General features: G+C 38.1%; 1 protein-coding gene across 2 annotated transcripts; it reads right to left on the reverse strand.

Annotated features, from left to right (window-relative positions):
- Positions 1-3233: 3233 nt before the first annotated feature.
- On the reverse strand, positions 3234-22355 carry ptbp1 (polypyrimidine tract binding protein 1). 2 transcript variants are annotated; one of them, XM_012960789.3, is made up of 15 exons: positions 22270-22355; positions 19453-19483; positions 15053-15119; positions 14504-14676; positions 13568-13714; positions 12817-12987; positions 12570-12680; positions 12153-12324; positions 10942-11013; positions 10701-10840; positions 9055-9088; positions 7982-8074; positions 6341-6557; positions 5412-5489; positions 3234-5323 (listed from the first exon to the last, which is right to left on the reverse strand). In XM_012960789.3, the coding sequence occupies exons 1-15, from the start codon at positions 22275-22277 to the stop codon at positions 5191-5193; spliced, it is 1647 nt and encodes a 548-aa protein (XP_012816243.1). In that variant the 5' UTR covers positions 22278-22355; the 3' UTR covers positions 3234-5190.
- Between the last annotated feature and the right edge of the window lie 712 nt (positions 22356-23067).

The raw sequence follows: 23067 nt of genomic DNA on the forward strand, positions 1-23067 counted from the left end.
TCAAATAAGCAGCTGAAATCTGCCTGTGTATGGCCACTTTAAGATGAAATATTCAAGATGGTTTTGAAAATACCTATCACTACTGCAACAGGGGAAAAAAGGATTCAGATAGTCCTATAACACAGGTTACCAGCCATATCTTACCATAGCACATATATGCTACTTTTGTAGTTTAGCACCTGGCAGGTCATAAGCAGGCACTCCAGAAAATGTTTGTGTTGCAGATGCACAAACCCATTACCCAGATTACAGGAAAGTCTCCATTTTAATCAAATAACATACATTAAAAAAAAAAAAAAAAAACCCAAACACACCAACCTTTTCCCTGTGGTAATAAAATAGTACTTTTTACTTGATCCTAAGATATAATTTATCCTTATTGAAGGCAAAACAATCCTATTGGGTTTAACGTTTACATAATTTTTGGTCCAAATTACAGAAAGACCCATTATCCAGAAAACCTCAGGTCTCAAGCATTTTGTATAACAGGCCCCATACTTGTATCATATTGTAAAAAAACAGGGAAGACAAATATTCATCCATTCACACCTCCAAACTTCGCTTTCAGCTTTATACATCCAGGTAGTGTTCTCATGGCATCTGGCAACCCCAGACTTTTCCCCATCAGACTGCCAGATGACATCCCGAATCCAACAGCAGTGTCCCTGACGCTTGAATCTTGTTGCTCATCACAAACAGAGCTGGTGTCAATATTGCTTTAGGACAGTTACAACAGAGGATGCGATTTTGATCTATCTAGAATTCAGTGGTCCACAACCTTTGAGAACTGTGAGCCACAATAAGATGGAAAAAGGGTTGGGGAGAAAAGAGCGTGAAAAAGTTTGTTGGGTGAGCCAAATAAGAGCTATGATGGATTTAGTAGCCTGTATGTACTGGCAGTCTACAGAAGGCTCTGTTTGGCATTACAAAATTTACTTTGAGGCCACTGTGAGCAACAAGGTTGCTTACAAGCCACTATTTGGAGTCCACTGGTCTAGATAGATTTTGCCTAAAGTGTACTACATAACTCTTAAGCTGGCCATACACGTGGCGATCTCACGATGTTTCGTACGACCGTCGGTCGCACGAAACATCGTCAGATCCGCCACACACCATTCAGGGCTGAATCGGCAGGTAAGGAGGTAGAAACAATAGGATTTCTACCTCCTTCTGCCGATTCAGCTCTGAAGGGAGAATTTTGGTCAGGCGCCTTCTATGGCGCCCGATCAAAATTTTCTAACTTGGCCGATCGGCGAGCCGACCGATTTCAGCAGCTTCCTGCGATATCGGTCGGCTCGCTGACATGCCATACACGCACCGATTATCGTACGAAACGAGGTTTCGTACGATAATATCGGTGCGTGTATGGCCACCTTTACAAGGCAATCTTAAGGCAAATATTCCATGTTAGATATATAACCTATATCAAAGCACTTGGCCTGATGTCTTGCATTGTTATATTGCTGTGGAATTCTTTAGGGACCGTCAACATGGTGTACCAATAGCCTTAAACAGCCATGTCTAATAAGTTATAAATTACGGTATACACAACTAATTTTAACTAAGCAAACTTAAACCACATGCAAAGGTTGGTTTAAATGAATTAGTTAAAACAAAGCCTAGATGATTACTATACTAGGGAACAGTAAGGAGAGTGGCCGTTGCTCACTGTCCTGATGCTACTTGGTACTGTTGCAGTTTGTCTTTCGCAACTGCCCAAGGAGCAAAGTGTTGCAACAGCAACAGAAATCACATTGTGGTTATTGCCTAATCACTAGTGCTTTATTATTCTGTTTTGCATATTAATTATAGCATTGTCCATACCAGCAGTGAAGTTACAAATTAAAACCTTACATTTCAAACTAAAGCTTTAACACTGTGTGGGGAGATTGATCCTAGAGCAGTCTGATGTCTAATCCCACTTGGAGGCAATAAAATACAGGCAATTGGTCAGAGACCTATGTATACATGAAGATCCATAGATTTGTGAGGGGGATCAGAGACTACCTGAATAAAAACCACTATAGGAGGGTGAAAGGCAAATTAGGGAAATTATACAGTAGTTTAGCAAGAAAGCAGGCACTATTATAAAAAAAAAAACCTGGTTCTACTTTAAAGGGCCAGTACCACATTACACCACTAAATATGTACTAGCTGAAGTACACAGCTTTGTCTAAAAAAAATTATATCTTAAAAAAAAAAAAAAAAACCATGTATGCACATAATTTGCATGTCATTGGCCAGTATTAAACATAACTAGTAGCATTAAACAGTCTGCCATCACCCAGCAGGGCATTCCACTTCATCGCCCCACAGAATCTTCATCCCCTCTTATCAGACCGTACCCATACACCACCTCTAGTACCCCTAACCACCTTCAACCCCTCCCTTTAACACAATGCCCTCCTCATTAGTTCTGATACAATGAAACAGTCTGATGTTAGATGAATAACGTGATTGAGTACTAGACGAGACACATTGTGGTTCTAATGCAAAGAACACACTTAACAGCAGTGGCAGTATAAATTTGATGTGCCCAAGTGATGTGTGTTACCTCCTCCCCAGTCTGGCTGTCTACCTTTGTGTAAGGGTTATAATATGGTGTGCCATACTCTGCTTGCCTTATGCTGCCCGTGGGAGGTAAACCTGGCAGGGATTTGTTTGCATTTGGACAGTCATTATATGGTTGCTAAAGTGTGTAATTATGTGCTGGGGTTTGCTGTGCTATCCAGAGATTTAAGGATGCCTTGATATGACAATTCTTTCACATATAAATGAAGGATGATATCCCTGCTACCACCATTATTGTGAGTTTGGTCTTCAAGCCACACCTATGTAATCACAAGAGGTTTTAAGTGGGCGCAGTTTAAAAAAAAAAACAAAAAAAAAAAAACAAACAAACTGGCTTCTATTATCAGCCCATGTAGGCCAGAAAAAATTCAGGCTTCGGTACCACAGAAGTTGGATAAGCACGGTTCTAGAAAACCTGATCCCATACCTGCATCACAAAAGTGTTAGAGAAACTCAAACTCCCCTTTTAAAAGGAAACTTTAAGACTTCTCACAAAAAAGAAAAAAAAAAAACTGAATAGAACAGAAATATGCATTTGGATTTTTCAGGGTGAATGATAAAATGACCATATATTTGGTTAAGTGTCCAAGAAAAAACAAGAAAACAGAATATGATTATAAGTAGGAACTAAAGCGGTTATTAAGCAGTCAGAAAGACACAGATAGGAAAAAAAGAAATAAAGAATTTTATTTATAAGCCCAAATACATAGTGGCCGATTGCTACAGTTTGATTGAACAAACATCTAGAGAGTATAAAGGTTTCTTATAAAATAGTTTTAATGTCTTTCATACAAATATTTGATTAGAGGTAATGGCTTTCTTTAGCTGTTGGTCATATCTGCATCCTGCAATACTGGATCTCTGAAAGGTTATCAAAATATACAGTTTACCACAAAATATACTGTTTCAGCTTTGTAATTGAACAGGTATATAAAAGCTACATTTATTTACAGTTTTGTATACAGAGTGAAATGCACAGTATAGAGAGGCACATCCGCATCCTTGCTATCAATTAAATCAGTGTCTCAGATTGCAGCCTCAGTACATTTAAAAAAAAGATTGCCAGTGATTTTACCAACACTGCTCTAGCAGTTATGTAAAATTTGGCAAAAGTACATGAGGACTAAAGTTTGGGGAAAAAAAGGCATCTCTGCAGAAATCCTTTGCAGAAAAATAGTTCATGAAACAACCAAGTGGGACTGGGAATGGCAAATGAAATTATACAGCAATATTCAATACATACTTTAGAATGTTGCATTAAGGCACTTAACACACTGGGCTGGCGCTTTAAGGCTTTGTCCAGAAATTGAGCCATTATGTTAGTTGCTGCATCCGGGACATAAGTATTCTAAATTTCATACCCCTGAGGTAATGAATTAACAAGGCAGGTGAAGAGTTTGCCCAAAAATGACAAATGGAGCTTTTATTAAATATGTTCCAGTTCATAATCCAGCAAAGAAGTTTACATTCTTCACTGAATGCCAACCCAGTCTTTGCCATTTATAAATATTTAAAGTTTGTCACTCCCTCGGGTGATGCTGGGATACCCAAACATTAAGTGCCAAACAATGTGCATATCTGGTCAGTGACCCAGACCCACCTAATGGAATGATAAGCAGTGTTAAAAACGGCACAGTCTATTTCTTTGAAGTGATTTGGTCCCAAATTATACACCCAAGTAGGGTGATGTATTAAGGCATATTTAGGTAAGACTGAAGGCAGTGTGGTGCCCATAGGAAAAGCAAAGTTGGATTAAATGAGCATTACACAGAGTCCTCAAAAAGGAAAATCCAATTTCAGAACCTTTAGGGGCACATTCATTATAGGTCAATTTATATTTGTTTTCTTTATCCTGTCAGATATAACAATGGTGTCCCATAGTTATTCATGTGCATAACAAACCTGCACTGGCACCAAATTCAAATTGTATCAAATTGTATCCACAAGCTGAAAGGAGTTACACTTACTTATTTTCAATAAAATATCTTCTTGAAACAGTAAGAAAATATTTGGTCAAAATTGAAGAAACAAAGCATTGTTTAGTTAAGACAAAATGTAAAGTGTAAAGCCATTAGATTATACACCTGTACGTTTAAGCATACTTAAGTCTCCAGGAATAAAGACCATGCTCCTTTCCCAGTAACACCTTGACTGCCTGTAGCACTATGCAGTGCAGCCAAATTAATGCTCTTCTAGATCAAGATGGAATACAAAAGCCCTCCTTCAAAAGCCTGTTACATGGTACAAGCTTCTAAATAAATTTCTAGCAGACCCAAACACCTACACTACACAAGAGCACTGTAAGGGGAATATAAATACTTGGTCCTTATATGTAGACTTGCTTAATATAAAGTCTCCTGCATTGGGCTTGGACATACTTGGGACAAATCCTTATTGCCCCCCATATTGTCACCATCTAAAAACAGTGAATTAAAAAAAAAAAAAAAAAAAATATTGTAAAACAAAATCTGGTATGCAAGGACACTTTAGTTGCATTTCTCATCCATAAAGTGGCTTTTATCTGGAATGATGGAAGTGACCCCTTGGGAATGATTTCTGATATCAGAGCTCACTCTCCTCAGGCTTTTAGAGTCCTTCTTTCTCCTCTGCCATATACTTTTAAATTGTGGATTTGGAAAAGGACACTCGTAGGTGATGGTTCTCTCCCATATCATGGTTGTGCAATTCAATCAATGATTCTATGGCCTCTTCAACAGAACCCATTTGGATGAGAGCCATTTTCCGGTCTTTCCTGAAAAAGATTTTGATAAAGTGAAATTGAACACCAAATAAGACAATTAAAAAAAAAAAAAAAATTAAAAAAAAAAAACCCAACTCACTGGAAAAATTTGAATCCTTTTACTGTGTATCCATTATTCGAAAACAGCATCTTTAGATCTTCTTCAGACACCGATGGTCTGCACAAAAACCAAACATGACAGACATTTCAGCAACCTTTTATTGCACACAAAACAGCTGAACATCTGAATCATTTTAAGAGACTGCACAACATACAGTAATAGGGGCTATACCCGGTTACAGAGCAACAATAACTTTAATGCCAAGAACTGTGTAGATAATCACAAGCCATAGTAATTTAATGATTCCTTAGATACAGGGAAACATTACCTTGCAGTTCTACAAGCCCAAGGGCAACTTAGGAACAAGACACTAAACAGGATAAGTACGGGGGGGGGGGGGGGGGGGGGGGGGTAAGTACGCTACAAAAATGTATATTTTAAAGGGCCTGCATCATCAAAACTGGTTAGCACTGATATGCCAGAAACTACTATGGTACATTAACTAGCACTGTCACTTAGAATTTTAGAAATTCATTAAGCCCGGTTATAGGTGTATGAACAGCTTACAGATGACCGTTTGCTGCTGATTTCCATAACCAAAAGTTCCTGTCATAAGGGTATTAAAAAATTCCTCATGGATATGTACTTCCAAACAGTTTTGCAAGCAATAATCAAGCTGATTAAAGGAGAACTAAAAACCAAAATATCTACAAATTACATAAACTACTTCTTGGTCAAAAAAAAAAAAAAATAAGCTATGTAAATATATATAGTCTAGTCAATAAAAAGATATTTACCAATTCTAAATAAAATTACTATGCAATGTTGCTCTTAGAAACTCTAAATTTAATTAGAAAACCTTAAACTATTATGCTACCGTAACACAGAACTAAAAACCTATAGATAGACCACAAATGCAAAAAATTGTAATTTAGTTAGCAAATCTACAAAAAAAAACACAAACTTACGGAATGTTTGAGAGGTGCAGTGTGGCAGAAGGAGGGAAAATATTCTGGAAGTTTTTAGAGCCTGGTTTCTTAAAGCGGTGCAGAGGAGAGGTACTGTAGTCTTTTGTCAAGCCCTGGTCTTCCTGTCCTTCTCGTGGCAGCTGAACTGTCTGATGCTTTGATACAGTTATACGAAGAGGCTTTCCATGGAGTCGCTGACCATTTAGATGGCTCATTGCTGTATAAAAAAAATTAAAAAAAGTTTATATGCTTTAAATTTTGAATAAACCCTAACAAGCAAAAACAAAGCAGCTCAAAAAAAAAAAAAAAAAAAAAAAAAAAGGCAATTTAGAATTTGACCTCTTAACCAAATACCTGATTTGTGCCAAAATCAGAACGCAAAAACAGCTTTATTCTTTTAGGGAGAGATGGGTCTCAATATGCTCAACCAAACTAGAAGAGCCAGAAACTTCAGCTCTTCCACTGCGGCTGAGGAAGAACAACCTCTGCTCTTTTAGTAAATTAAGTTACCATCCAGTGTGAAAAAATACTATGCTATAAGTAGAGTTGAAATACAATTAGAAATATGCAATTGGGTAACACCATCCTTTTTGTGCAAAACACATGAGAACTTAGTGTTACTGGTCCTTTAATTACGCTTAAGTGAAAATTTAGTTTACATTTAGACTTGCTACATGGTGAGTGTGAAACACTCTACCTGGGAATAACTGATGTATTTTAGAAGATTAAGGTTTTTTTTATTCTATAGTACTACAACCAGTGAGTTAAATTATTATATAACCAACAGAACTTTATACTTTAACTAGCTGTTGGTTCTGTTGTCTCCCACACATTTACAGTAAACAACTGTGATGACAATACCTACCAAAAAAAAAAAAAATTGCAACACCAAAATTGAAATATCACTTTACTAAAATTCTTTAAACCAATACCATGCATTAATACCAGCAAAACACAGCAAGCAGCTTTTGCATATGTATTCAAGGTTGCAAACACAAATTGCATAAAAAATAAAAAATTAAAAAAAAAATACAACAGCAGCTTTTGTAATGAAAATGGGAAAGTCACAAAAATTCACGGCTACATCATATAATTAAAACTAAAAGTTACAGCCTTAACTTAGATTTGCAAATGGAACTTTAACTACATCTCCTTGTTTAAAGGTTATATGCTACCAAGAGATGCGATACCAAAGCTGCCTATCAAAGACTACATTTCTTTGCTGGAAGGGAACAGAAAGAGGCACTGGCACTCAGAGCTGATACAAGCAAGGCAAGCCCTCGCATATTTTATTGTGGAAGTGCAACATTTCAGGGAAATATTTATTGACAAGCACGATAAAGGGTATTTTGGCCCAGAAACGTTTTGCCCCCAAAAATTTGCAAGGGCTTGCCTTGCTTGTATCTGCTCTGAGTGCCAGTGCCTTTTTCTGTTTGCCATTTGGGTGCCGATCCCTTCAGCACTGTGCACCAAGCTATCTACCACTGGATTGCCAGGATGTTCAAGTGAGGCCCTTTTTATTGGGAGGGAAACAAAACTCAGCAAAGCTTTAGTTAAGTATAGTAGCATGTGTGGGTTTTATTTTGCAGCTTGGTTGGGAACATGGTCTGAATTGACAAGTCAAGAAATGGGACCTCTTACCAAGTTGAGCTTGGTTGCCATCTGCCATCTGTACAAGTGCATTCTCTTTCTTGTTAAAGAGTATCTTCACTCTATGCACATCACCATACACTCCTTAAAAAGACAAGTGAGTTAGCATCAGATGTAGCAATATTTTCTTTAAAAAAAAAAAAAAAAAAAAAAAATCGCAACTTGCAAACAATTATCCCGTGGTAATCTACATTATGGTTTGGACAGCCATAAGGAAGCAAGGGAAGGCTTTATAAATTCAAAAATTTAAGAGAAAACAGCACACTGAACAAATTGTTGGCTCCTTTAGTTAGCTGCCATCTCATATGTTGGAGCTACAAAGGAAATGTCCACTTTGAATGACAACTGTAAATCTAAATACAGTTTGAGAAAAAAAAACGCATGTCCCAGTGAGTGCTGATCATGAGGTCTAAGACTACCCTTTTGGAGGCAAGAAATGGGGCAGTTCCTTCTGAACACTGGGTAAATTGCCTTAAACATTCCACCTCTGATACAGTCCTTCCGCAAAAAAGGTAATGAAAGCCTACATAAGTTTACATAGGAACATTAGGTACCCTAATTTAAAAATAACTCTCCTAGGGCAGTATATTAAAGTTATCATGGACAGAAATTTTTAGTTTAAGGTTTCAACTACTTACTGCTTTCTAAGTTGCATGTTCTTTGCAGGTGGCCATATAGCAAAATAAAGGGCAAAAGCCTGCCCCAAAACAGCTCACTTTAGCTTTTTTAAATATTTACCTATATTGTGCTAGCAGTACTGGGAAGCACAGGACACTTTCCATTATGGTCTGTGTAGATCACATCAATACTCATGCAAAAGATATATAAAAAAGGTACAGTTCTACAAATTTTTCAGTGTAAAGATTTGCACGTCTGCCGTAGAAAGTTACCTTAACAGTAAATTGTGATTGTTACAGCAACTTGTCATATGCAACATTCATGTAGAGCTGCACCTTTCAAGAACTGCAAAACCCCACCCAACACAAAACTAGCATGCAGACCCAGTCCCCAAAAAATATAAAAAGTAAAACAAAATGAAAAAGTAATAAGTGTGAAAAACATACCGAAAAGAATAAAGAGGCATTGGGGTGTAACTCTCTTTAGAGAACAGCAGAGCAAGGCAGCGGAGGGACAGGGGTAGAGAAAAGGAGCCGGAGGGGGAGAGCACAGCTTGCAGAAATGGTCCACGAGGAAGGTGTCACCGGAGGAGTGGTAGCAGTTGACGGATGATATTCAAGGTGGTTAATATTTTGAAGGATAGGTTGGATCCGGACAGCAGGGTGTTTGGGTTTTGTTGTGTTTTTTGGTTTGTAAATTTTTTTTATTTTTTTTTGGAAGGGATAGTTTATGTTTTGGATTTGTTCAAGCACAACAGGAAGCAGAAGATGCCGTGCAGTCAGTTGGCAAAGAAATTCCGGATCAATGGAATAACAAAAAAGGGAGGGAATGGGAAGGAAAAGAAAGTAGCAAAAACAGGTCAGTAAATATATAAAGGAATATGTAGAGACCATAAGTTTAAAAGGTTTAAGCTTTCCAAGTTTAATGTTTAAAGACAGTAACTAAGTTGTAATTTGGTAAGACAGGAAATGAAATGGAAACAAATAAGACAAGTATGTAAAACAGGAAGATAAAAATTAATTAAAAGGTCACAGAGCCATGATTCCTAAAGGTATGATGAACTTCAATTCTGACAACGCTAACTACTGTTCCTAATACTCTTATGCTGTATTCTGATTAACTATAAAATTGTTGTACTCCCAAAGGGGATCCTAAAACAGTCAAAATACCTCTGATATTTTAAAGAGTTGGAGGTTATAAAATATGTAAATAGAACCTGTTTCTGTACTAAAACCCTGGTATATTTGTACATAACAGACTGGAATATGCCACCATCATCTCCCCTTTATCTTCAAGGAACATACTGCCAATTACAGGTGAATGTCAGACTGGTATCTGAAACTGAGCCAAGCTATGCAGGAAACACAAACCTTGTTTTTTTTTTATTTTAAAACCAGTAGCATGTGTGTCTAACTAGACCTAAGTAACATTTCATATTTTGGGTCATTTAGCCACTGACTTTATGCAACATTACTAGTATTTAGATAATTAACTTAAAAGGCAAGAAGAAGTCAGGAAAACATTAAGGTTAGCAGATATGGTAATGGGTCATTAGGGTTTAGTAGGGTAAACTAAAGATTAAAAGGCATTTTAAAAGGATAATACACATTGTATAGCAAGCCTGTTTAACACGTATGACCTGTTGCCATTAGGAATTAAGTTGCAGCAGATGTAGGAACCAGACTCATTTAAGTTTCAAGGATCTTGCCAATTGATTACACCATAGAACGACTGTGGTTGATTCAAGGTTTTGGGAGGGGACAATCTGACAAAGGGATGCTTTGTCCTCTTCAAACATTAACTAGATTATTTTGGGTACTTTCACAATGGAGCCCGGTTCATAATTCAGCTGCAATACGATACATAAACTTCTAGCCGGGCATTCAGGATACTGAAGAACCACAGGAGATTGTCTGAAGGTGTGTGCAAGAGATTCTACATGCCAGACCAAATATGTATGTTTGAGGAGGTGGGGGATGGGGAGTTCATCCACCTTAAAATTTGATGATGTTATAGCTTGCAATTGCGTCCAGATGCAAACTAAAAAGGAGAAAATATATTAAAAACAGTATGTAAAAGGAATTACACTAACCTCTGGATTTAAGTTGCTAACTAGCAGGACAGAGTTTCCAGGGATGCCAAGTCCAGGAATGCCAAGTCTGCCTGCTGCGGCTGCTGCTGCAGCAGCAGCTGCTGATGGTAGAGCCAGAGGAGCTAGAGTTCCATGGACACCTAGAACATAAGCATTAGGATAATTAATGTTGAACAAGGGGTTATATAGTGGCCTTTAGCAGTTGGGCTGCAAAACCAGAAGAAAGCATTATTGAGATTACCTTGAGGAATTGCAAAGGCTGGAGGGAATCCAGCACTAGCATAAGGATTGGCAGAAATCAGCCCTGGAGCTCCTTAAAATTGAAGAACAAATAATTAACAAAAATGCCTGGCAGGTAGAACATGTGGAAAATAATTTACACAAAGACAATGTGCATTATGGTTATTTCTGCCTGCAGTTCTTGAAGGCAGAGCTTTAAGATCCATACAGCAGTTTACCAAGCATGTAACATGTAGATATATTCCTTAGCTGAGGAAAAGCCAATTTTCCAATAACAGACACCCAGTTTTAAAGGTGCAGTTTCAAACCACCAGTGCAAAAACAGGGCAGTAATACAACTTTACCATTGCTTTTATGCATGTTAGATGAAGCTACTAAAACATAATTGGTCTTTATTTTGGATGGTTTACTTTCTTATTAAGTCTTTTCAGACAGCAACTGAAGTCTAATCCAAAAGAAAAAAAAAAATAGCCAACCTTCTGTACACTGTAGCATAATTCACACATGAAGTATCACATTGAAAAGGGATCTAAACCCTACCAAAAAAAATTAACTGATGCAACCTTATCCAGTGTGGTCGTATGAGCACTCTGATTTGCATTTTCTATTTAAGGTGGTTTTAGCAGCTTTAGACAAGCTAGGCAGGCTTGGCACAACAACTGTCTTAGAAAGCCTGGTACTAGTCTAAAAATGCAAACCTGAGACATTGTTTAAAAAAGGTATATTCAATTTCAAAAGTGTTTAGAGAAGCACCTTGAGTATGTTTACATCTTTCATCTTTACATTTATAATCAAGAACACTACTTGCTTGCAAATATAGAATGAGACATACCATACTCACATCTGAACTTTGGGCTGTAATATAGCACAAATGCTTTAGGAACATTTACTCCAGTTAAACACAAAATAAATAGACACAGACCAGATAAATTTCCACAGTGAGCTTGGCTCTCCTGAGGTAAAGGGCAAACAACTTCCATATCACTAATACTGACTTATATAATTCATTCACAAATTCCAATCCAGTGAATGTCAAACCATTAAATGTGGCAGTTGCAGTCAAAGTAGTTTAAAGGACAGTAACATGAATTTATACTCCACTTGCACTGGAAAAGATGGTTTGCTTCAGATTATTTCTTTAAATAAGCACGTGGTAGCCACAGGGGCATTAAAGTGGCAACTGGGTTGTGTAACAAATTTTCAAGCTCTTACCAAAGGCTGCAATGGTTTGATCCAGAGAAGGTTGCCCATCCCCAGAGGGCAGGTCAGGGCGCGTGTAGTCCCGACTCTTGTCATTATTGTACTTTACATTAAGGCTGGTTAGTTTTGAGAAGTCAATGCGAAGGGTACAACAGGCATTGTAAATGTTTTGTCCATCTAGAGACTAAAATGAGAAACAGATTAACAGATCAGTTACCACTTTTGCATCTTAGGAAATATAAAGTTTGTATGAAGTCTAAATCAATCTACACCAAACAGCTTCACACATTGGATAAACTTAAAGTTAGACAACAGTGTAATCAACCAGAAGGCTGTAATTCTTTATATTCCCTTAATAAGTGGATTAGAAACTAAATCATAAGCACACTTTATGAACTGTAAATACATCAATAGTAAAAAAGGACATACCAGTTTAGCATGCTGGGCACTCACTGGATCACCATACTGCAGAAGCGCCTGAAACTGATTGTTTTTTGTGAAAGTGATGATTTTCAGCACCGTTCCAAATTTTGAGAAGATCTGCAAGACCAGATAAGTTCTGACTGTCCAATAACATTTGATTTACTAAGAACATTTTTTGAAATTACAAAGTTAGAAATGTACAAATTAAAAGGAGCTATATTTAAACTAGTTTTGTACTAGTTCCTGTTCTTACCTGCTGAAGAACATCAAGTGTGACAGGGTAGAACAGATTTTCTACAATAATCCTAAGAACAGGGCTCTGTCCTGACATGGCCATGCCAGCATCCACTGCAGCAGCAGAAGCAGATAGTGCAGTGGTGCCAGACACTACAGAATTCACTGCCTGCAGTGCTGCTTGAGCTCTCTGAAAAGAAATAAGTTTTAGGAGACTGACTCTTGGGCAAAAGACAGAAGGCAAGTCATACTAAACACCAAGTATAGTTCAATTCACTGATTCACTTCCCAGCAACTAGATGAACTTCATTTTTTTGGCTGCTTTATTAAGAATAAGTCTGGCATGACCCAATATATACTAACCAATACATTCTTTCAATAACCAAGAGACTATTGATATTACAACAGACGTTAAAAGCACAAAACTTCAGTAACAAAACAATTCAAGTGAAAATTCCAGTGATATTCAAAAAGTTTTCCATGCTAGCTTAGATACTACAGTGTAGCAAACTAAGATAAGACTCCTACAACCAAACAGTATTTTTTTTAGAATACACTTTCCTTGATGGATAAAATGGGGGGGAGGTTAAGTTTATATGTCTAAAAAATGCTGCATTATAGCTTTCTGGGTAAAAGATCCCATACCTGTAGTTTTAACAATGAGGAACATGTCTAATTGCAAATACCTCAAAAAATCATATGCAACACCCCACCACAGAAAACAAGTAAAAGCACAATTGTTTGTCCAACGGATTGTTATATTTACTAACAGCCTGGTTGGGAGAGTTGTCAGTCTTCAGCTCTTTGTGGTTGGAGTACTGGATGTAGATGGGCTGGCTTCGAAGAACTGGGGCAACATTGGTGTAATAGTTAATCATAGTGTTAGCAGCTTCCTCAGTGTTCATTTCAAGAAAGGCCTATAAAAGAAATTTAAGCTTAGAAATGCTTGAAAATAAACACATTTATGAAGGCTCTGTACATAAAAATTCTGCACAAAGAAACAATGTTACCCCCAAAAGACTTCTGCAGAGCAAAGGCCATTCTGGTAACAGCCTTCAACTTTGTTTTTCATTATAGTTTTCCTTTGTAATTCTAATACTCAGAGGTTTGCCAAAAAACCAATGTCTGTTTTTAAGCAAATTTGTTTTACACAGCATAATAAATATGCCCCCAAGTGTTTTTTCTTCCAGACATCACATCTAGAATGGCATAAACATTGTAGCAACGACACTTAAAACATCTCTAAAGAAAACTACCTCTGAATTAAATATTTAACCAACAGATAACACCACTTTAGCATCCTTACACTACAAGTACAGATTAAAAAAAAAAATTAGAATAAACTATTTAACACAGAGGGTACATTTAACAAGGCACTTTACAATTGGTTATGTATATGGGATAAAAGAAAAAAAGGGACTCTTACTCATCAAGAAAACAGAACATTATATAAACACACAAAAAAGGATATCTAAGTATTGTATAAGCCAAATTATATTTTTAGCAGGTGGCAATATAGAGCCCATCTGGCAGTTTAGAGGCAACTAGACAGTACTGTTCACATACCACCCCCCAGTTGCCCTACATTTCCTACACATCCCACACTAGAGGGCACATGCATTTTCATGTATGAAACATCTTGGCAGCCTAGTTCCCCTTGAGAGCTAGGAAGCATGCCAAACAAGAGAGTCAACATACATACATACCTGGTTTTTGCCTTTCAACATCAAAAGATTGGTAACTTTTCCAAACGGCAGCCCAAGAGAGATTACTTCTGCCTCTGTCACATCACCTGGAAGCTTACGGACATGGATCACTCTAGAACCGACTGCAACACTTCTGCTATCCCCTTTGAATTTTTTGCTATCATTTCCATTAGCTGTACAAGAAAATGTATACATTAAACTGGAATACTGTAAGAATATTTAATACTTGCTTTATTTAACACCCATTGGCAACTGTCCAGCAGGTGATGTTACAAAATCTTCAAAACGTCAACCGCAAACATGCTTAGAATAGGATCAAATTTACAAAAGCTTTTTGTCACTCACACCAAAAGAATGCATAAATAAAATTTGATGAAGGGGGTAGACATTTTCATGCCTATTATTTTATAAGACTTGTATGAAAGTACAAAGCTATGATAGATCTATGCAATTTGTAGCCCAAAAGGAAATTCAGCTTAACCAGTAATGACAACCTATAAAAATGTAATTGTAAAAAAAAGAAAAACGTACACCCATAAAGGTTTTCACCTGCGGTAGCGTTGCTCATGATAAAGGGTCCGTTAGTAACACAAGAGAAAAGTTCGTCAGATCCCCGCTGGAAAAGAAAAAAAATGAAAACTTACATTTTATAATAGGACAGGTGTTAATCTAATGAACCCAGTATTAAACAGAATCACAAAGCAGCCTCAAAGTCACAGCTGCATTACAATGAATATTTTGGCTGGACATAATCTGCATTCAACAGAGAAGCAGTTACCAATTTTCTTTTCTACAGAACTCAAAAATGAACCATCATTTGCAGACTTTAAAACTGCAAATGAAGTCAGAAATGGTACCAATAAGTAGCTGCTAACAATACTCAACAGCAACAATGTTTGTATAAAGCATCTTCATGAAATAGCAGGCCCAATTAAACACCACTGCTACTAGGACTTTCAGGTGATACTCAATGGGACTATCGGAGAGGTTTCTGGCCAATTAAAAACAAAGCAAGCGAAATCTGCCTGCTTATTGAAATCAAAAGCATGTTATTTCAGTCACAAATTAAAGATTGTGCCCACATATTTACCAACAGCCTTGAGTGAGAGTTTAAAGCATTTTGCAGACCACATATTAGACTGCACGTTCAAGCTGTCTGGCCCAAAGACAGATGAAACCCTATATGACTTCCCCTTAAATCAGTGGTTTGTTGCTCCTCAGCCCCTTGGATGTTGCTCCCAGACTTTACATTTTAATATGGCTAACGTGTAAAAAAAAAAAAGTTTGGGTATCTCTGCCTTATATGGACGTTTCCTCAAATAGCGAAAATACCTCAAAATAATGAAAAGTACAGTCCCTTCAATATCCTGGTTGGTGAATGACCAACCAAATGCAATATTCTGAGCTTGTAACCTTATGTAATGATTCTGTTGTAGAGTTTATTCTGCAGAAATCTATTAGACAGTGATAGTCCATTCTGTTAGATCTGACAGGCAGGCTGACAACTAAGAACAGTTTCTGCAGCTTTAGTGATAGACAGTCTTCAATTTTTTTTTCCCCTTCTTGTTTTTTATGCACATCTAGCTAACCTAGATATTTATATAGTTGCATTAAACACACACACCTATTTAGTAGAAATATAGATTTGGACAATTTATCAGGAAGATTTAGAAAACTGACATTGCCTTTTCCAATAGGGCTCTATGTAATTAGTTACTTCATAATATTTTTTAATATTAAAAGTAAAACTTTAGTAAATTTTTTTAGCATGATGGTCCATATTACAGAAATATCCCATATCCAGAAAACCCAAAGGATCATCGGTGCTTAGACAGGGAAGGGCGAACGATTTTCTGGGGCTAGGCCTCATTAATCTGCATTATATTACAGTGGTGGTGATGAGTAGCAATTGAGAATTTGCCATGTGTGTCTACCACTAACATGGCAGACAACCATGAAAACCAACTTCACATTACAAAAATGTTTGAGTATTTAACACTTGTATCCCAATGAATTGTTTTAAAACTTTTTAATTCAAAATACACAGAACAGCAAATTATTTGGGACCAGTGCAAGGTCACTAATCTAGCATCTTCTAACCTTTTGGGCAACTTAGCTGTAAGTAATATCAGATGCAAGTATGTATAAAGTATAAAGCCTATATTACACTGCACAGTTGGATACATGCAATAATTTAATACATTCAGTATCAGAAACTATGGGAGTGAACTTAGAGACATTGTGTAACACTAATCTTAGTCATGTGCTTGAGTGATTCCTTCATAAATTATTAACAGTTTATTATTCAGTTACCATAGAATTATTTCAGTACAAACAGACATTCTTACAAGTTAAAAGCTGCATAACAAATATCCAGTAGCATTTCTTTTAAACTTACTGTTAGAGAATTTTTCTTTCAAGTTGTTAATTTATACATTTTGGAATGTATTCCTGGCACAAAGCAGCTCAAAAACTGATGCAACACTAAACAATTGTGCACTTTAAAAAGGCATAAGATTAAGAACTATATCCCTAGAAATGGAAAAGCAAGGAAAACTTGCCCAGACCTGCAGATAAGTTGTATTATAAGCACTTCCCTAATCAATGTAATTTTGGGAGTTCATTTTATGGTAGTACTGGACTATAAACAAGGTAGTCTGCTATGACCTTTGATTTGTTTGTTAAAGAAAAAAGCCACTGCTATGGGAACACCTAAAACAACAAATGCAAACCTGAAGCTATGAATACAGGGTGGGGCAGTGAGTAAACGGCTAAACATTCCACAGCTTTTGAAGACCTAAGTTAAACAAACAGTCTGTACCTTTATGAAACTCTCCTTCTAAGCCAAATGACTTAGGGCAATGACACACGTAGCTACTTGTAGTGGCTACAAAATAGACAATACTGATAACTGTCTCTACATGTGTTTTAGCAGAGACAATTCTCAGTACTGTCTATGCCAGCTTATTTTCTGTCAATTTGTAGCTGTAGCACTGCGTGTCGGTGCTCTCAGGTTGGTGGCACACTGGTAGATTAGCCGTCTGCAATAAATATCCGCTGCCGACTACTCTCCACACGGGCAAGAATGTGAATTGCTTGTGGGGTGGCATACACTTTGCTTCAGTTTCCCAAAGTCACCCAAAGTTTCCTCGTGAGGCAAATTTGGAAAACCTAAGCAATGTGTATTCCATCCCACTGGTGATTTACATTCTTACCAGTGGGAAGGTATTTTGGGGAGATTAGCTAGGAGCGGAATTCTGCCTGGTGTGGCACTTGCCTTTACGCTCAATTGCTCTGCAAACCCCCAACCTATGCATTTCAGCTATAAAGGGGAATCTTAAACCAACAATTTGTCAAAATAGTAATTGTCTTTAACATCAAACAGTTAAGGCTGATGCCACATGTGGCGTTTTTACGCTGCGTATTTTCTAATTCTCTCGGCGGCTGAAAAACGCCTGATATCATCATCCATAGAAATAGCTTGAAAAGACGCAAAGCAAACCACACAATGCGGAAATACGCTAGAAAACGCCTTAGCACGGATTTTTCAAGTGTAGGCCGAAATATGCCAGTACTTGCAAAGCAAGCTATTCCTATGTATACGCAAAGGCAGCTGCCAGACCTAGCAAAAAAACGCTGCGTATTTCCGCTATTTCGCACTATTAGCACCATGGCAACGGAATTTGCATACGTCACCAGTACTAGGCCGAAAAAATCCATGTGTGGCTTGTGCGGCGTTTTTAGGCTGAGAAAAAACGCTGCGTAAAAACGCCACGTGTGGCATCAGCCTAAGGGCCTGAAGACCATGTGAATTTCAATACACCTGGAAGCTTAACATGAAGATCAAAAAGTGGCATTTGGGGATAAATATTTAATTGTTATTCTATAGATCATTAGAACTACGGCTTAATGGTTTAACGATTTGGACATGTATGAATTTGACCAACTGGAAATGACAACTGCTAGTCACCTGCTATAACCTTATAAATCAGAATGGCAATGTTTGCTCGAAGTTTTTTCCACGCTCTGCTATGGCAAGTGCAGGCATACTATTTTGCTGCTTGATCACTGCAGCAATCAATACCCTTTGTGTCATAACCCTTAAAGCTTTAAAATAACCAATGATATTCCTAGAAAACTACGCCTTATTATAAAAATAGCAGGTATTTTTATGCCCCCATACAACCGCGAAATGTATAATTTTTTTATGTCAAGTTCCTTAGAGCAGTGATCCCCAACCAGTAGCTCGTGAGCAACATGTTGCTCTCCAACACCTTGGATGTTGCTCCCAGTGGCCTCAAAGCAGGTAGTTATTTTTTAATTCCTGGCTTTTGGGCAAGTGTTGATTGCATAAAAACCAAGTATACTGCCAAACAGAGCTTCATGTAGGTTGCCAGTCCATATAGGGGCTGCCAAATATCCAATAACAGTTATTATTTGGTACCCCCAGGAACATGTTTTATGTTTGTGTTGCTCCCCAAGTCTTTTTACATATGAATGTTGCTCACTGGTAAAAAAAAAAGGTTGAGGATGCCTGCTTTAGAGGATAACGTTGGGGAAACTGCTATTAGGCAGAAAATAGTAGTGGTCAAAACATCCCTAGATGTCTGCCAGCTTTCCATAGTATAAGAAAAAACAAAAACAAAAAAAAAAAAAAAAAAAAAAAAAAAAAGATACCCAAAGGCTTGATTTGAGTTTGAGCATGAATCTGTTTTTGCTGTATGTGGGTTTTACTTTGAAAAGTGGTGACAGGCAGAAATCAGCATTAGTCAAGACAACCCTATCCTTCTAATTACAAAAGTTGTCACTGCCCCCCTGCATGGCAGAAGTATTAAGCTGACCCCATATCCATCCAACATTAACCCTAAGAATGCCAGGGCTGCATTTTGGGAAGCTATCTACTAATTACTGTAATCTTGCACACAAAAAAAAAACAAAACAAAACTTACCTTTGTACCAACTGTTATATCTTGAACAATGCTGAAAAGAGAAAAAAATGAGTTTCAAATTGAGTTAGTGAATAAGAACACAAAAAAATATTGTGACAAAGTTCAAAAAGGCATTAGCCAGAAGGTCACAGAAGAGCAACAAGGCTAGGCTGCTTAGTGTGACCATATCTGACAGCCATTTAACATTAGAAGTAAGAAACTCAGGGCAGGCAGGTGAGCTCCCACAATCAAAGGCTCCAAGAAGCTATTGGAGCAAAAAGTTTTACAGTCCTGCCAGGACCTGTCTACATGTAAATACTATGCTGGGTACAGCAAATATATCTTTCAGCCACAACAGGCCTCTGCATCAAGCCCACCAGACTTCCACAGTTAGAATAGCCACTAAACACAGACTGGAGGCATAAAGCTGGTCCATTTGTGCGCCAATATAAGATGCCAAGCCAGACCAAAGTTGGTGAGTTACTGTCCCAATATAGGGCAAGTCAACACAGCTTATTTGACTAGATATCTGCCGGATTGTCATATCTATTAAGCATTTTTGAAAAATCTCATAGGACAAAGACCACAACTGCCCACTGAAACAGTCTTCTCCCACCAGTCAACCTAGCCCTCTATTATGACCAGACTGTCCCACATACTTGGAACAGGATGTTTAAGCAAAGTGCTGAACCAGTTAGGTAACCTTGAGATATTTCACGTAGCCCACATTTACACAAAAAAAAAGTTACACATTGTATGACATACTGGTGATTAGGCAAGTATAAGATACTGTTTTAGTATCTTCCCTTAAAACAGACTAATTCAGAACTTCCAGAATATTGCGTGGGATGGGCGATATCCGCGTTGCACCCCATACCATAAAGTTACTAAGGTGCGGTTTTCCTTTAAAGACAAACCCTCTAGACATACATAAGCTTGCAAACAATGAGGAATCTGCAACATTATCAAAAATCACCCTATGAGATGCACTGTACAATGTTTTCTAATATACCAGGGAAGCTATATTATATTCAACAAACGCATCGAAGAAAAAAAAAAACAAAAAAAAAAACAACTTTTGTATGCTTCCGTTGAGTCACTGTGGCCTCAAACAGGATGTGGTTCACAAAGCTACCATCACAGAACAAAAAAAATTCAAAGGAAAGGCATAAGCTACCAGAGATTCATAACTGGGATAAGAGACATACAATTAAAGTTTAATGCTAGGCTGAGCACCACAATCAGCCTTCTAAATTCATAGCCAAAATTATGGATACTTGTTGTGCAATCCACACGTACTACAGTCCAATTATTTCAGACAAAAGCTTACGTTAAACATTTAAAGCAATTTATAAATGCAACAGCTAACAAATATAGCATCTGCTTTTTCATTCTCTACCCTGCCAATTAACAGACGCAAAAAAAGCGACTAGGTAGAATCATATTCAGAAAAAGAAGGGGGTGATGAGAACTGATTTAAGACATGCTTTAACACCTGAAAATAGATCTAAAAAAAAAAAAATGATACTAAAAACTCTAATTGTTAAATGAAACAGACATACTGTTGATTATTAAGGTTCAAGGTAGCCAGCCCAGGTTTATTTTGCTTCTGTACATAATAAGCCACTCAGTGAAACTGCACATATCTTTCATGGCCTGGTTTCATTAAATTACAATCACGCTAAGACAGGTAGAGCATCCAAACAGGCAAAGATAAAGAACCTGAAGGCAGCAAAGGGAGTGTCATGCAATAATAAAAGAAAGCTATCAGGTAGGGAGTTTGGCACCAGCTACTTCACAACTGACAGATAATTGTGCTGATGGCCTACAAGCCACTCATCCATATCTTAAAAGCAAAAATGTGACACAGACTAATTACCTTTGTTCATAGATGCAGCTAGTCAAGGTGCCCAGCTAATGTGAGAAGGGAATATGCACAAATGTAACAAGGTTTCTATGCTCTTAAAACTCAGTCTAACAAATGGCAAATTACAGAGGCCTTCATATAAACTAAGTTATATAAAAAAAAAAGCCACACACAGAGGCCACGTATGCAAAGCAAGATGGAAGTTAAAGGCAGGGCAGCATTTCCTCTTTCATGGTCCACGGGCACATACTACATTTTTAGTGAACAGTAAGGTTAGCCAGCAACTCCTCAGGAAACCGGGCCAATAAAACTGGTAACTAGGAGTGGCAAAAGCAGAACATACAGTTGGGGGAGGGGGGCTTTAGTTCCTAACAATCGAGAGGCAACCAGGAAGTCAGTAAGACTGGGAATGTCCGAACGGGACGGTGTAGAACATAACTCACGGCGCCACGTGTGGCACGGGCAAGGGGTGGGCGCAAAAATCCACCTCGGGGGTTTAACCCCCCAAGTCACAGATCGACGGTCACATGATCCCTATTGTACCCCAAGCGGAAAGAAAATCTAAAGTTGACAAAGGCTTACACAATTTAATATCTAAAGCAAGTGATCCGCTCTCTGAACCGCAGTTAAAAGCAAAGCCCCTTTAGCGAATACCGCCCCACCCCGTGCCACCTAAACAGGAAACCCCCTAATTAGTTGCTGTTGCAAAATGCGTAAAAAGTGCAAAAACTACAATAAGTGGCGGACATCTACATCCGAAAACCCGACAAACGTGCAAAAGTAACACAAAGGATAAAACAAATACAAATCCCCATCTTATATCTCAGGACTCGCTCCTGTCCAATACACCAAGTTTCTCCCCGCCCCTAAAATTCCAACTCGCCCAGGTATAATTGACAACATGGCCCGTTTAAACCTAGAGCACAGTACATTTTACTTGTAGTGGGTTATTTTAGCCTACTACCACTTACCCTTCCATGGCACACTAAACAACCACCCGGCTCGTAGAGGAGGCGCCGTAATAACAGTAAGGAACCAGGCGACCGCCTAATATAGACTCACAAAATGGCGACCGGGCTGATGACGCAGGGCTATCTCCCTCCCATTGGATGAAGAAGGTGTTTCTCTAGGTCGTAGGCGAAGCTTGACAGACTGGTTTCTGCCTCCCTTGTTCCCGCCAAGCTCAAGAAGGAAGGGGGATGCGTCAGTGAAAAAAGGATTCGTCGGTTCGGAGCGATTTCCTTATGCACTGTTGTTTTTCCATGTTGGTCACCTGGAACCTCGCGTTAACATTTACCTGCATTCATTTCTCAGAACTCTCACCAAAGGGTGAAGTCTATCTTCCCCTCTGGTTTTGTGAAACTAAAGGCAAATATTCTCTTTGGTGCTTCTTTATTAAATGTGATAATTTATCTATAATTTAGATAAAATGTTGATGCCTTTTAAGCAAGCCGACAGGAAATGCTAGGCTTAAACCTGAAGGCAGACAGCCTGCTAACAAAGATTGGTAGGTTGGAGACCTATTAGGGCTCTGGCACACTGAGAGATTAGTCGGCCATGACAAATCTCCCTGTCCGCGGGCGACTAATCTCCCCGAAATGCCATCCCACTGGCAAAAATGTAAATCGCTGGTGGGATGGCATGCGTGGCACCACGAAATCGCGGTAGTTGCCTTGAGAGCCATGTGCCAGAGCCCTTAGGGCAGTGGTTCTTAATCTTCCTAATGCCGCAACCTTTTATTACAGTTCCTCATGTGGTGACCCCCAACC

Source organism: Xenopus tropicalis, chromosome 1 (genome assembly GCF_000004195.4).
Source record: "Xenopus tropicalis strain Nigerian chromosome 1, UCB_Xtro_10.0, whole genome shotgun sequence".
Classification (NCBI taxonomy): Eukaryota; Metazoa; Chordata; class Amphibia; order Anura; family Pipidae; genus Xenopus; species Xenopus tropicalis.